The sequence below is a fragment of the Phodopus roborovskii genome, unplaced genomic scaffold (genome assembly GCF_943737965.1).
Source record: "Phodopus roborovskii unplaced genomic scaffold, PHOROB, whole genome shotgun sequence".
Lineage (NCBI taxonomy): Eukaryota > Metazoa > Chordata > Mammalia > Rodentia > Cricetidae > Phodopus > Phodopus roborovskii.
The window spans coordinates 191,340-207,424 of record NW_026126103.1 but is presented as its reverse complement, the minus strand read 5'-3'; the positions used below and the strand labels follow the sequence as shown (position 1 = coordinate 207,424).

The following is a 16,085-nucleotide window of genomic DNA, read 5'->3' as shown; positions in this document are numbered from 1 at the left end:
AGCTTAGACCAGACCACACTGTACTCCACATAATACTTTAGTCTTCCTTTCTGAGGGCAGAATCCATGCACTTCACATTACACGTAGGAAAGCTCATTTTATGACTTGAAAATTAGTTGCCTCATCTCTTCTCTAGTCATTTAAACAAAGAATGAAAATAAAAGCAAAGTTTGTTACTGAAATTGTTCTGTGTGAAGCGGAAGATACTTTCTTCATACAAAAGAAAAGAAAGAAAAACAGAAAATGTCTTCCAAAGGCATAGTTGAAATCTTTTGAGGAATGTATCTTCATCTGCTTAAGGGTGTTATTCAGAAAGATATTTTTTGTCTGTAATTAAATTAAGTGCCAAGAGTAAAGGAGCATGGGAGGGCTTATAGTGAGTGTACATGAGGATGGGAGACTGGTGGGAGAAAAATGAAGGAGAAAAGTGATGTAATTGTATTTTAATAAAAACTATGTATAACATTCCGGGTTTGGTGACACAGGCCTTTAATCCCAGAATTTGGGAAGCAGAAGCTAGGGGCTCTCTATAAATTAAAGGCCAGCCAGCTCCATATGGAAAACAAGTTCCAAGACAGTCAGGACTACACAGTGAGCAATTATCTCAAAAATGTATTAAAAATAAAAGTTTTTAGCCAGACAGTAGTGATGCATGCTTTTAATCCTAGCCCTTGGGAGGCAGAGGCGGGCAGATCTCTCTGAGTTTGAGGTCAGCTTGGTTTATAGCGTGAGTTCCAGGACAGCTAGGGCTGTTACACAGAGAAACCCTGTCTTAAAAAAAAGAACAAAAAAACCCTAATAAATAAACAAACAATAAATAATTTTAAAAGTGTTTTGTAGGAACAGAAAAAAATATGTTTGCTTGCATTGCCTATTTTGAAATATTAGTAAAATAAACCCACAACTGTTTTCTTCCCCAGATGAGGGGTATGTCTGATAAGTCACTGAGACTAGTACTGTCCACATTTAGTAACATACGGGAAGAACTTGGACATCTTCAACATGACTTGACGGTAAGATTTATTTTGATATTTCTTTCCAAAGTGTTTCTGATTGTTAGCTTCCTAATACAAATAAAAATATTCAATATAATTTTAAAATGTGTTGCAACATAACAATATTACACCTACCTAGACATAAATTATTTTGTGAAACAGCTAATTAGCATTGAAAGGTGATTTTAAAAAAAATGCCCATGAGTGCATGAATGTATGTTGACATGCATTAACAATTTAATTTACCACTAAAACAATTTAATTCTTAAAGCCAAAGAGTCACCTACAAAATTAGAACAACTGTAGTCACTTAATAAAAATTTCCTTCTTAACTGTAATATTAAATCATATAATGAATTTCTCTTTCAATAAAACAACTTGAAAACACCTTCCTCCCAATATTTAACCTTTCTAGTTTTTCATTGTAATCAGTATTCTTGGTGCTGTCAGGTAGAAAAATTCTGAATGCTCTCTTAACAGGGGTAAACACTTTGAGGACTTTGGAGTGTGTGTGTGTGTGTGTGTGTGTGTGTGTGTGTGTGTGTGTGTGTGTATCCTCCTAATTTTCTGGTTTGTTTCTGCATTCTCACGAGTATAGTCAGACTTTAATTTGAAAATTCTCCACCTGCTGGGATTAAGAATTCTTTGTAGATTGAAGTAAAATATAAAGATGATTGAGTGCTTTCTGCTTCTTTGTACTTAGCAGTAGCCATTCCATTAAAATATCCTTTTAATACAGGTTTTCAAAGTTTATGCTTTTCTATCTATCTTTTATTTGCTTCACTTTGAAGAATTCTGCTTTGTTATGCAATTACAGATTAAACAAGTTTTATTTAAATTTTACAAAGTAAACAAGACTTTGCCTGTTAATTTTATATAACTCTGAGTCCTAATAAGTAATTTATGCCTTTAGTCACTAGAAAATGACAAGATAAGACTTGAAAAGGACTTGGCATTCAAAGAAAATCAAATAAAGGAGTATGAGGAACTCTTGGCATCAGTGAGAGCAAATAATCGCCAACAGCAAGTAAGTTGATGTCTTTCCTAGGTAATACTATAGATTAATAGTTTTCCATATGCACAGTTACTGATATTGGCATTCTGAGATACAATCCAGACAGAGTTAAAGTGTGATGGGAAAATCTGTTCATTTGAGAATTGAATAGCATTTTGTACTTCCAACAAATAAATGTCCTCTCAGAAAAACGGGCAACCTTAATTGTTGTATATTATATGCAGCACACGGTTCTCTGTATTTTGGAGCAGTAAGAATTGCCACTGAAAATCTAGGTTGACTTATTCATTTAATTTAATGATATGTTGATTGGGACAAAGAAGCTTTTGTAGATCTTGCGTTTTTATACTGAATAAATAAGAGAATGAACTCTATGTATATTCTACATTTGTTTGAGCAGAGATAATTCTAACCAAACTTTCATGATCCCCTAGAGTTTATTTTCTACTTTTTGTCTCATGGCTTTCCGAAAGATTTTATAAAGTGGACATTCTTTTATTTTTTACCACAATCAAGGGCATGATCATTTTAGTGACTGTTAGTATACTATGATATGATCAGACTATCAAGAATCTAATACTAACAGAAACCCACAGAGATAGCTGGCCTGAACAAGGAGGGGCTAAAATGAACCCCCACACTGATAGCTGGAAAACCAGTATTGGACCCAATCAGACCCCCTGAACATGGGTCTCAGTTAGAAGGCCTGGGCAGTCTAAGGGACCTCAGACAGTGGAACCAGGATGTATCCTGGTTTGGGATACTTTGGAAGCACATTCCCCATGAAGGGATAATCTCTTAGCTTAGAGGCAGGAGTGAGGGCCTAGTCCCTACTCCAAATGACTTGACAGATTTTGTTGACCTCGCCTGGAAGGCATCACCCTCCCTGTGAAATGTGTGTGGGGTAAATGGGATAGGAGAGTAGTCAGGGGTCATGGGAGGGAGGGAGAAAGAGAGGGAGAGAGTAAGGGAGAGGGAACTGGGATCAATATGAAAAATAATAAAATAATAATAAAAAGAAAAGCAAAAATAAAAAATGAATCTAATATTAATTTTGTTTTATGTTAATGTTTTTTTACTAAAGTTAGGCAAATGAGATTATGAACAAGCTTAATATATAGTAGTATGATGCTTAAAATATTATCTACAGGCAAGAATCTAAAAAAGATTCATCTTGAAATCATTTGCTTCAACTTTTCAATGAATCACTTAAAAAGGCATTTCCTCTGTAAAATAAAAATCATTCTTCTTACGGACTTTTGTCTTCTCTACAGCAAGGACTTCAAGACTCAAGCTCAAAATGTCAGACATTGGAAGAAAATAACCTTTCCCTTCGACATACACTATCAGACATGGAATACAAACTAAAAGAACTAGAATATTGTAAACGTAATTTAGAACAAGAGAATAAAAGCCTTAGAATACAGGTACTAATTTTTATACTATTGTTCTAGCTATATAATTATAAAAGCTATCAGTTTTAATAGAATATACAAACCTCACCTTCTGAAGTACTTGAATTCCTTTCTGCTGACCTTAAATGAATGTTTTTATCTTGCTGACACTTGAGCTTTATCAAATAGCCTCTCAAGGTCATTTTTATTATTTTGATGTCTTATTTAATTAATATGGTATTCATGTAACAAATATTGAAGCCTAATATGTATTTCCTTCTTAAAAATCCAATTACAGTTATTTTGCTTTTGTATAGGTGTCTGAGACTTGCACAGGCCCGATACTACAGGCTAAAATGGATGAGATTGGCAACCATTATATGGAGATGGTAAAAAATTTGAGACTTGAGAAGGATAGAGAAATCAGCAAGCTAAGGGTATGTTGATCCTACATTTTCTAAATACATGCCTATAGAAAATTTTTAAAAGAATAGTGATGGTTGGACCTTGAGAGCGATCTCAGAGGTTAAAAATGCTTGCTGTTCAATCATGAGGAGCAGAGTTTGGGTCCCATTACCAATGTAACAAGCCAGGCATCCTTCAAATGCCTGTCTCAACAGCTATTCAAGTTCTATCTTAAATCTGTGGCCTCTGCATTCACGTACAAGCCTGCATACAAATGCATGAACATATAAATTAATAAGGTACATTTTTATTAAAGATAATAATTATTATCAACATTACCACCATTCTCCCTTTCTACCACTATTAAAAATAAATAAAATGATTGTTATAATTGTAAATCTACAAAGAAAAATAAGTAAGTTAATGATTTTTTTAAATATTTTCTTAAACATTTTCTTAATAGATATACTTCTGAATATTAAAAAGCAGTGAAATTCCTAACTGGTATTTAAAGTTAAATTACTTTATACTGTTGGTTAAGTTTTCTTCTCATGTGGTAAAAAGATATTAATTTCATTATTTTGATATTTATTAAGTTTTAAAATTTGTGTTTGGGGTGAGTTGAAGACTCTTCATAATATTGCTTAATACATGTTCATTCAGAAAGGAATAATATTTAAAATTATACAGCTAAGCCATAGTTTAGCTGGGTTTATAAGTACTTTAGTTTATCTGACTTTTTTATTTAAAAAATAATTACACCATTTCTCCCTTCTCTTTCCTCCCTCCAACCCTTCTACATACCTGCCCTTCACTCCTTCTCAAGACCCTGGCCCCTTTTTCTTTAAATGTTATTATAGCATATCTTTACAAATGCCTAAATACATAAATACAACCTGGTCAGCTAATTTAGTGTCACTTGTATGCCTGTAATCTTGAAGCTAAGCATTCTGTATTGAATAACCAATTAAGGGATTCATCCCTAGGGAAATCTGTTTCTCCCACTCTTTGCATTCCTTGGTTGCCTGCAGTTCTTTGTCTATGGGTACAGTCTAGTGAGATTTTCCCCCTCTTGTGTTAACATATTTGCTACTGTTATACTTCTTCAGGTCTTGTTTAGACAGAAATATTGTTGAGGCATCATGGGTGAAATTTCCCAGTCATTTCTAAAAGGGTCAATCTCGTTGCAGATTTACCAGTTTTCTAGCTTTTACAATTTTCCTGCTCACTCTTCCATGATGTTCCCTGAGCCTTAGGTTCAGGAGTTTGTGTTTTAGATGTAGCAGTTGGGGCTGAACCTCTTGAGCATTTGCTCTGTGTTTTAACAAATTATGCATATAAAGGACTTTGTCATTCATGATAAGTTATGCTGAATTTTGTCTACCTATAATTCACATGAAAATTAGGATATTTGCAGGGGTATACTATGTTACCTTATAATTCTATTTTGAATTGATTTAACTAACCCTTAATATATTGAGTCCTAAATGTAAACAGATGCATTTAAATATCTTAATGGACAAAATGGCCAATAATTTTTCTCATATTATATCAGTAAAATTTGTTTTCTGAAATAAATTAAACAAAATTTAATTTGTTAATAGCTTCTTGATTATTCTAACAAATATCTGCCACTGCTTTCCTCTTTCTCAACCTAACATCATTGGTAGCACTTTAACCAAAAAGTGAAAAAGACAAGATTTGTATTTGGGCATTTTTGGAGTTGCAACCATTGTTGTGTTATTCTATATTCTGGGATTCATTTAACTCTTTGAAAGTAATACTTGTCTCCCTGGGATCCTGTGAAAATTCATTTAAGACATGATCAGAAGTCATTTTCTGAGCTATAAGTCACAGCATAATGTTAGGTTTGAAGATGCCTTAATTAGTGTTTTAAGAAATCTGAAATGTCTATTTTCTTAGTTTTATTTTATTGCTATGGCCTAAGCACTTACTTGTACCTAATCATAAATAGCAAGCACGAGTTGTTAAAATGAAAACTACCTAGTTGATATTTCAAATTAAATTTTATATAAATAAAATTCTATAAATATTTATGGTAATTGATATATTATTCTTCATTTGATGACTAGCCATGTGAGTTGGCCTAACTACCTCACTGGAATTCAATTTATTTTTTAAAAGCATTATAGTAATTATTATTTCTAAATCCTTAGTCCCAGTTAAACCAGTACCAAAAAGATGTTTCAAAAAGAGAAGGAAGTTGTAGTGACTTCCAATTCAAGCTTCATGAACTGACAAGTTTGCTGGAAGAGAAGGATTCTCTTATAAAGCGTCAATCAGAGGTAAGAAAAATAAGAGGCAAATGCAGGGTGGAGGAGAATGGTACAGTTAGGTTCTGTAGAATATGTACTTTCCATGGATTAGAAAAGGACACATTGAATTGCAGAAATGGTTCAATTGTTAAAGGCTAAATTCTTAAAACATCACGGAAAGGACACATTACCAAGATATACTTTACTACACATGAGAGTATTATGTAAATTTCCACTTGAGAAATAATTCAACTGAAATCAGGAATTAAAGTTAAAGAAAAAAGATATGTTGTACCTTTACTATTTCTAAGACAATTACTTTATATTTCATTAGCAGTAAAAATTCCCCAAAGCTTGTGAGCTCATTCCTAGGTCATGAACTCCTCTTTCATTAAAGAATGATATTATATCAGCAACATGTATCCCAAAAATCTATCATACAATAAGTACTAAAGGAACTATTAAAAGCAATGGGCTAGTACTTTATTGCTATTATTTAAAAATGGCATTTGCAGTTAACACTCATTATAAATATCTGTTAAGACTATGCATCTACTTCCGTATTGAAATTTCATCATCATCATCATCATCATTAATTAACCTTATGATTCAATTGTTAAGGGCAAAAATATTCATATCCTCATAATGGGAAAAGCACATTTAATCAATTGTTGATATCATGCCTTAGTTAGTGGGGTTCTTCAAAGGTATGTACAGAATTTTGGCTACTATGGATCTTTATTAGTAGGATTAGAATACTTTACATAAAAACAAAACAAAAGGAGTGGTGGTGGGTTGTTCATAGTAACCTCATTATTTCATGTTTATATTTCTATTTAAATAATCATTGTGTTTTATTTGTAAGGAACTTTCAAAGTTGAGACAGGAAATATATTCATCCCATAACCAACCCTCCAGTGGTGGAAGAACTACAATCACCACAAAAAAGTAATGTACTTTAAAATTACATTCTAACATGTAAAGTCATTATTAAATTTAAGTTATTATCATGTTAGTTGATATGCATATCACTAAAAAAGAGGGTTTTTTTGCTTATAATCTATTCTACTGAAGAATGAATATTCAAAAAAGACATTTATACTATGGTTAGGATAACTATATATATATATATATATATATATATATATATAGTTAAATACTATAAAGCAAAAACAAATGATTGGTTGCTTATTATATGTGACATAATATATATTTATCTGTTGATGGATATTTAGTTTGTGCTCAATTTTGGACTATTATGAGTAATGCTACAATGAACACCTCTGTACAAGTGTGGAATATGTCCTTCAATTCATTTAAGTGTAAACTTATGAGTGAAGATGGTGGGTAAGATAGTAGCAGTTTACACTGCCATTGTACACCACAAGTAGTGGACGGGAGTTCCAAGGTTTCTCTACTTTTCCCAAAATTTTTAGTGTCCTTCTCTTGGACAACCTAGTTACTGTGCTATCCATGATTTGTATTTCACTAGCTAGCAATGATAATTTTGAATTAAATCATATATTATACATATATGAAATATACATATATATATATTCTTTGGATAGATTTCTATTTAAATTCTTTTTATACTTTCAATTGGCTAGTTTTTAATGTAGAATCTTAGTTTTATTTCATTGATCTCTCTATATTTATGTCACTGTCACACTACTGTCATTCCTATAGATTTTGCTAAGTTTAAAGCAGGAGTGCTAGTCTTCAAATCATCATTGCCCACATTATTTTCCTATTAGTGGTTTATTTATTTATTTTCTATATGAATCTTAGGATAAGTTTGTAGAATTATGTAAAAACACAATGTATTTAAACCTTGTTATGTTCTCATTGCATTTCATATATATATATATATATATATATATATATATATATATCAGATCTTCTCAACTTAAAAATAGTAAATATTCTTTTCTTTTGTCTGGAGTAAGTGTATGTCTTCTGTATATTGTTATCATCACTGTGAGTTCATATGTGTACCTGCCCTTTTGTTTCTGGAAAATACTGTTTTCTTAATGTTACTGATCACATGTTATGCTAAAGTCTATTCTCTCTCTCTCTCTCTCTCTCTCTCTCTCTCTATATATATATATATATATATATATATATATATATATTTAATTTGCAACCCAACCATGCTTTCCTTACTTCCTCGCCTCCTAACCCTTCCCCCCATCTCCCCTCTGCCTTCCATCTACTCCTCCTCAGTCTCTATTCAGAGGAGGTAGGCCTCTCATGCATATCAATCAAACTTGGCATAACAAATTGAAAGCTGGATGAGAAAATCCAGTACGAGGAAAAGGTCCCACGAGCAGACAACAGAGTCAGAGATAGTCCCTGGTCCCACTGTTAGGGGCCCTGCAAGAAGACTAAGCTACACAACTGTAAGATATGTGCAGGGCTTCTAGGTCAGTCTCACGCAGGCTTCCTGGTTGTCGGTCCAGTCTCTGTGAGCTCTTATGAGCTTAGGTTAGTTGATTCTGTAGGTTTCTTATGGTGTTCTTGACCCCTCTGGCTCCTACAACATTCTTCCATATTTTCAGCAGGATTTCCCAACTTTGGCATAATGTTTGGCTGTGGCTCTCTGCATCTGTTTCCCTGATGACAATTGGGAAAGATACCAATCAATGAGTATAGCAGAATATCATTAGTAATCATTTCCTTGATTTTTTTTTCTAGTCATGTTTGGTTCTATCCTAGGTCTTTGAACTATCCAACCTCTGGGTCCTGGCCATTCAGGCATTGTAAGGAGTGGGATCCTTCCTTTGGCATGGATCTCAAGCTGGATCAGTCATTGGTTGGCCACTCCCAAAATTTCTGTACCACAAATACCCCATCATATATGTGACTGGGTTGGTGTCCCAATCCCTCCACTGGAAATCTTGCCTGATTACAGGAGATTTCCAGTTTAGGCTCCATATTCCCCACTGGTAGGAATCTAGAAGATCTCAGAAGATGGAAAGATCTCCATGCTCAAGGACCTCCTCGTCCTTCCCAAGACAATTCCATCAATTAGGGACCAAATATTAACATGTATAATCCTGTGAGTTTCATCTCCATTCAAACCATATACCTGGCTGGCCTAGAACTCTATTGACTAGGCTGGCATCCAACTCACAGAAATCCACCTACCTCTGTCTCCTAACTGTTGAGATTAAAAGTGTATGCTACCATGGCTAGGTCTCTTTCAGTTAATGAGACAGTAATTTGTAGTTTTCAATTTATAAATCTTACACTTCTTTGCTATGTTTATTCGTAAGTATTATTTTTCATGCTATTGTTAGTATAATTATTTACTTTTTTAAGAAAAATAAAACCTTCATGTATATGGGTGTTTTGCCTGCATATGTGTATGTGTACTGTGTACGTGTCTGGGTGTATGAGAAGGACAGAAGAGGTCATTGGTTCTCCCACAACTGGATTACAGATGGTTTTTAAGCCTCCATGTGGGTGTTGGGAATTGAGCCAGAGTCCTCTGAAAGATCAGCCAGGGTTCTGAACCTCTGAGCCATCTCACCAACTCCTAGAATTGTTTTCTTAATTTCATTTTCAGATCATTAATTATAGGAGTATAGGATTACAATTGGTTGTCTGTGTATTCATTTTATATTTCTCAAGGTTAAAGATATACTATAATTGTTTATTACTGAACTTATCAAAATTATCTTATGAGATCATTTCATTTGCAAATAACTTTATTTTCAGGCTATGTACATTTTATTTCCATTTTTCTTACCTAATTGCCCTCCAACACAATGTTAAATAGAAGAAATTATTTTCATTTTTCCTGATCTTAGAAGTGGGTTAAGTGAAATTTACTTTTTACTTTTCAAATATAATGTTAGCTATGAGTTTTTATCTAGTTGAAGATGTTCACTTCTATTCTTCTATTCTTTATGGAATCATTTTTCAAGTTATTACAGTGCTAGAAAATTTATATTAGATGCTCAAAAGAAAGTGCATGTGGTTCTATAAATTATATATTCTATTAAGTGATTTTTAAGTTGTTACACTCTCCTATTGTTTGAGTCCAATGCTCTAGTTCACACTATGCACTTATTTTTATGTTATTGGATTTGGTTTACTACCATTTTGTTCAGAATTTTTACTTCTGCACTCACAAATATTATTGGACAATCTGACTTTTTTTTCTTTTACTCTTGAGATATATTTCTGGTTCTGGTAGTAGGTTACAACTTACTTGAGAGAATGAAATCAAAAGTGTTTTTTTTTTTTTTTTTTTTTTTTGTTAGTTTTAAATCTTAGTCTTTTGGAGAGTTCCCATGGATTACTCTTAATTTTTTAAATTTCTGATACACTATACTAGTTGCAAATACTTGAGGATTGTTTTCCTTTGTAAGATGTTAGTTTCTGTTTGTTTTTGTTTTTGATAGTTTTTCTGTTTCTTCTTGATATAAATTTACTCTAGGATTTACTCCCAATATTTCCTCATTTCATCTGTGTTAACTAGTCTTTTCCGTTACAGATTTCCATAGTTCTTTTATGTACTGATTTTTATTTCTTCAAAGACAGTAGTAGTTATTTATCCTTTTCCCTGTGTGATTTTAGTAATTTGAGTTAGCTCTTTTTTCCCTTTGTCAATCTGTATTAATGTTTTCCTTTTCATTTATGTTTTTATTGATTAAATTTGTTCTTAAACATTTTACACAAGTATACAATGCACTCTAGTATTCTCACTTCCCATTGTCTCTTATTTTCCTCTCATCTATCATTTACCTCTCTTCCCTCCAAACCCCATTCCCAGATCCATGGCTTTTTTATTTCTTAAAAGTCAGTAATAGTGATCTTCTATTTTTGCTATGCAATTTTAGCAATTTGAGACATCTCACTTTTCCTTGGTCAATCCATGTTAATTATTTAGAAATAATTTTGATTACAGTAATCTCTATCTCCCATCTAAACTTTAAATTTTTATTTTATGTGTGTGTGTGTGTGTGTGTGTGTGTGTGTGTGCGTGCGTGTTTTTTCTCTCTTTTTTAGTGATTTGTAAGGTACAATCTTATGTGATTAAGATTGTCCTTTCCTTATAAAAGAGGCAGTATAACTGTAATATTTTCTCTTGAGCCTTGCTTTCACTGTATTGCATAAGTTTCAGCATGCTTTATTTTTCTAGTTGTCTTAGGATATTTACTTTCTTTTTCATTTGTTCCAGTATGGAATGGAACACAGGGCTTCCTACATAATAATAGGCAAGCACTCTTAGCTACATACTGCCAGTGTCTAGATTATTCTGTGATTTTTTTTGAGGGGCACACTTGTTAATTGTTTAGAATTGTGAATTTCTTATGGTATTCACTTTTATTTCTGACTTCATTCCATTTTCACTAGAACATACTCTGTTCTTAAGTTATTGAGTCTTAGTTCCTCCCACACAAAATTCCATTTATATTAATATATATATATATGCGTGTGTGTATATATATATATATATGTGTGTGTATATATATATATATATACATATATATATATATATATATATACATTCTTTTTAGGTAGAAAATAGTATTGAAGTCTTCTAGGCATGGATGAAATGTGTTATTCAAGCCTACTTCCATGTTCACATACAGTCCAGTCTATTATGGGTAGAAAATAGTTATTGAAACATCCAAATAACATTTACTTATTTCCATGCTCAATTTTGCCCAGTTTTGGGTCAATACTTGGCTGGAGAAATCCACAAAATGAGCTGACCTGAACAAGGGGGGAGCTCATGGACTTCAGTCTGATAGCTAGGAAACCAGCATAGGACTGACTCAGATTCCCTGAATGTGGGTGTTAGTTAGGAGGACTAGGCAGTCTATGTGGCCTCTGGTAGTGGATCAGTACTTATCCTTAGTGCCTAGTGTATGGATGGACTTTGGGAGCCCATTCCCCATAGAGGGATACTCTCTCAGCATAGACACTTGGTGGAGGGATTAAGCCCTGCTCCAAATAATATGATAGACTTTGTAGATCCTGCATGGAAAGCCTCACCCTCCCTATGGAGTAGAAAGGGGATGAGATAGGAATTGGGAAGGGGACAGGGAAGGAGGGGAGGGTGTGGGTACTGGGATTGACATGTAAAACAAGCTTGTTTCTAATTTAAATTAAAAAAATATTATTCCAAAAAGAAAAAATATTATTCTAAAAAGAAAAAAGAAAAAACTTTTTGAAGTTTTATATATGTTTATAATGTTTGTAATACCCTCTGACATTTCCTCCAGAATTTCTTTTTTAAAATAAATTTTAAAATAACATTTATTCATTTTATATGTGTAGGCCATTATATACATATGTTGATCACAGGGCCACTTGTGGGACTTGATTTCCTTATTCCACCAAGTGCATTCTGAGAATTGAACTCAGGTCATCAGCCTTGAACGAAATGGCCTTGACCTGGTTAGCTAATGTCCTGGGCTTTACTTTTTTATAGTAGAGTTTTGCATAAGTCTTTAAATTCTCAAAGCCCATTTACAATGACATACATCTTCCAACAAGGCCAGACCTCCTAAACATCCCAAGACAACTCCACTAAGGAACCAAGCATTAAAATTCCTGAATTATGCTAGATATCACATTCAAACCACCACACAGAAGTTTCAGTCCATGATTGGTCTCACTGCTTTTGTTTAGGCCTATGGTAAGGCATAATGTCTTAGCAGTGAGCACATGACAGAAATAACTGTTTATCTCATGACAGTCAAAAAGCAAAGATGAGAGGACCGGCTATATTCTCAATATCTTCTAGGGTACATCTCCAATGACTTAAATTCCTTTCACTAGATCTCATCTCCTAAAGATCATATCACTTTCTTACTAAGGATTGGCAACCACATTCACTTTTCAGGAACTGTCCTACATTTAGCAGAATTTTCTGTTCTATGCTATGCATGTTATAATCTTTTTCTAAGGCTAATTTTTATATTTAGGGGATTATTTTAATTTGCTTATTTTAAATAGCACAGCTATCTTGTTCTATATACAATTGAACAATTAAGTGTTATAAAGCATATTAAAAACCCTTATATTTATGGCAGTTATCAACGTGTTTTGAGATCTTGTTAGATTTTCAGCATTCTCCTTGTTCATCATTTTTCCCATTTATTTTAAATTTTCTTTCATGATTATATGTTATGCATGTTTTTTATTACATATTTCTTTTCATTGTTACATTATATCTTATATAAATATATATGTATAATAAAATACACATACAAACACATGTATATATACATATACATATATTTATAATATTCTTTATCTGCCTTCAAACACTATTACATTCTATCACATGTAGCATTTCTATTTCTACTTTATGCTCATTCTGTTATTTTTACCATATGTACTTTCTCTTATACATCATAAAAACCCTTTTTGCTTTTAAAAGTTAAAAGTTAACTACCTTTTAAAAACTATTGAGAATAACGAAAACAATATTTTAGATTTCTCTACATAACTATCTCTTCTGAGTCTATTAATTCTTTATCCTGGGTCCAGATTTTTATCTAGTATTGCCTGCATTTTTGTGCTGCACTTCTAGCAAAAAATTCTCTTGGCTTTTTAAATTGGAAAGCAGTCTTTATCTTGCTTTCATTATTCAAAGTGATAATAGTAACCCTTTATGTGACAGGTATATGCTCCGTTAATCACACTGCATGTCTGAAATCCTGAAAAGTACAAACCATTATAAAAACTTGGTCTTTTCTTATTTGATTTTTTAAAAAATATGTAATCAATATCAGCATATAATTTTTCCATTGTTACCTGCACATATTTTACCTGTACACTTAAAGAATATGTGTATCTGAATATTCAGCATCACTTATTTTGTGCTTTAGGAAGAATGAAATGGGTATTTGTGATATCACAGTTGATCTCCTAATAAATTATTGAAACTGAATTACTGTGAGTAGCTTATATGGCATGGATACATTAAGTAAAGGCATAACTCACATGCACAATATAGCACAACAAAACAAAACTTGATTGCCCTACTCAGAATGGTGCAATATTTATAATTCAAGAATTATTTATATTTGGAATTTTCATATAGTATTTTGGAACATATTTGACAAGGAATACCTTCACCATAGTGAACAGCAGGACAGAATATTCCTTTTTCTTCTGTGTATAGACTGGCACTAGATAGGTCTGCCCCACAAGACATGGCTGTGGCATACATTATTGTGTCACTTTAACTTGATGATATTTCTGAAACCCATTTGTTTTTTCTTTTCCTATCCTGCAAACATGTAAAATTCTCTAAGCAGTGAGCTTGTTATTTATGGTACTTATTTCATTTCAATTTTTTCTGTGTATCTTGTCCTGTGCTACCAATTATCCATCATGGACCAAGGCAGAAGTCAGTCTTATTAAACATAAAAATAACAATAGCAGTCCTTTTATATTTGATAAGACATTTCATTTGAAACTAATAAAAATCATTCATCAATGAATTTATTTAAATGGGGGACTGGAAATGGAAGTGGCTATAAATGAAAGGTATTTCATAATACTTGTAACTCTCTTTTTGGTGTAAAGGTACAGGACACAATATCCAATCCTAGGTCTCCTGTACGATGACTATGAATATATACCACCAGGAAGTGACACACAGACTATTGTGATTGAGAAAACCGAAGACAAATGGACTTGTGTAAGTTTATTTGGACATTTCTAGCCTGTATATACTTAGGGCTTTCAAAAATTAGGTAAAATATCAAGTGCCATAAGATAATTTGAGGGGGAATGGAGCATAAATAATATGCATGTATCACTATAGTTGTTTCTTGTAATCTTGAATGTGGATATTTATTACCTTTCATTTCTTCTAGACTGTAAAATGCTTCAGCTTTGAATTCTGGAGTTTAATGTAAGGCTGAAGAATCATGCAAATGGCATGTACTCTAACATTTACTTTCCACAATTTCCTTTTACATCACCTGACAACATAGATATCAACACCACTCTAAATAATTCAACCCATTACTAAGGGGCTGATCATTTTAAACTCTCTTATAAATTTATGTCATCTACTTTCCTAAGACTTATACTGCTTTTATAGTTAACCTTTATATTAGTGATCATCAAAGAGGAAATATATATTCCCTAGCACAGTGGTTCTCTCCAGGGGAATCCATTTCTAAACGCCACAATATTTCCTTATTTAGTTATTTTCAGTTTCCCTTAGAGGTGAATTATATTAGCATCTACTTGGTAGAGAACACTGGTGCTATCATGCATCCTATGGTGTGCAGAACACTCCCTTACAAAAAAAATAAACAGCAATAACAACAAAATCTGTCCCCAAATATTAATAGGACGGAGCTTAAGAAAACTTGCTAATATTAAAAAAGAGCTCGAGTTTTTCTTAGTTATATACTTCTGTAGTCTTACATGATATTTAGATGATATTTAGTAGTAATCTTCTGATCATGAGAACAGGAATGTATAACATTATTCAGGTACAAAGGACATAAAAATATTTCAGAATCTCACCTTATTCACAACAGTGTGGAAAATAACTTCAGTGTTAACATTTACCTCTCAAATGGCTTATAAGCTACAAATAGGCAAAGCCATCCATGGACAGTAAACTTGAGAAGTGGTTAATCAGAGAAAGTAGAGGCTGATTGCAAGGGAACATAAGGAAGGCATTCACTTTACTAATACTTTTTTTCTAAGATGAGTGATTTTGAGTATACATGTGTGCAGTTTGGAAACTAGGGTTTATAATATACAAATTTTTTTTACATTTTTATTGCATCTTGGTAAGTATATGGTGACAAGCACTAAATCGTAAATCTGAAATTGCAATCCAGTTACGCTGTTACTAAAATTAAAAGTTGTCAAATAATGCTTTAAAATATATACCTTATGGACAAATAAACTCAAATACTTCAGTAATAAAAAATCATGAATATTTTAGTTCTAATGGTCTTTTACAGTACATAGGTACCAATCTTTCAAGTAAATAGTATTTAGT

General features: G+C 32.6%; 1 protein-coding gene across 1 annotated transcript in view; it reads left to right on the top strand.

The window, feature by feature from the left end:
* The window catches only part of Pof1b (POF1B actin binding protein), a 59,556-nt gene extending 44,776 nt beyond the window's left edge, over positions 1 to 14,780 (top strand). Inside the window, exons 10-16 of the mRNA XM_051179466.1 lie at positions 921 to 1,013; positions 1,909 to 2,022; positions 3,285 to 3,437; positions 3,722 to 3,841; positions 5,987 to 6,115; positions 6,951 to 7,033; positions 14,642 to 14,780. Of these exons, the coding sequence (XP_051035423.1) occupies positions 921 to 1,013; positions 1,909 to 2,022; positions 3,285 to 3,437; positions 3,722 to 3,841; positions 5,987 to 6,115; positions 6,951 to 7,033; positions 14,642 to 14,780 (831 nt within the window). The remainder of the gene's footprint in view (positions 1 to 920; positions 1,014 to 1,908; positions 2,023 to 3,284; positions 3,438 to 3,721; positions 3,842 to 5,986; positions 6,116 to 6,950; positions 7,034 to 14,641) is intronic.
* The last annotated feature ends 1,305 nt before the right edge of the window (positions 14,781 to 16,085 follow it).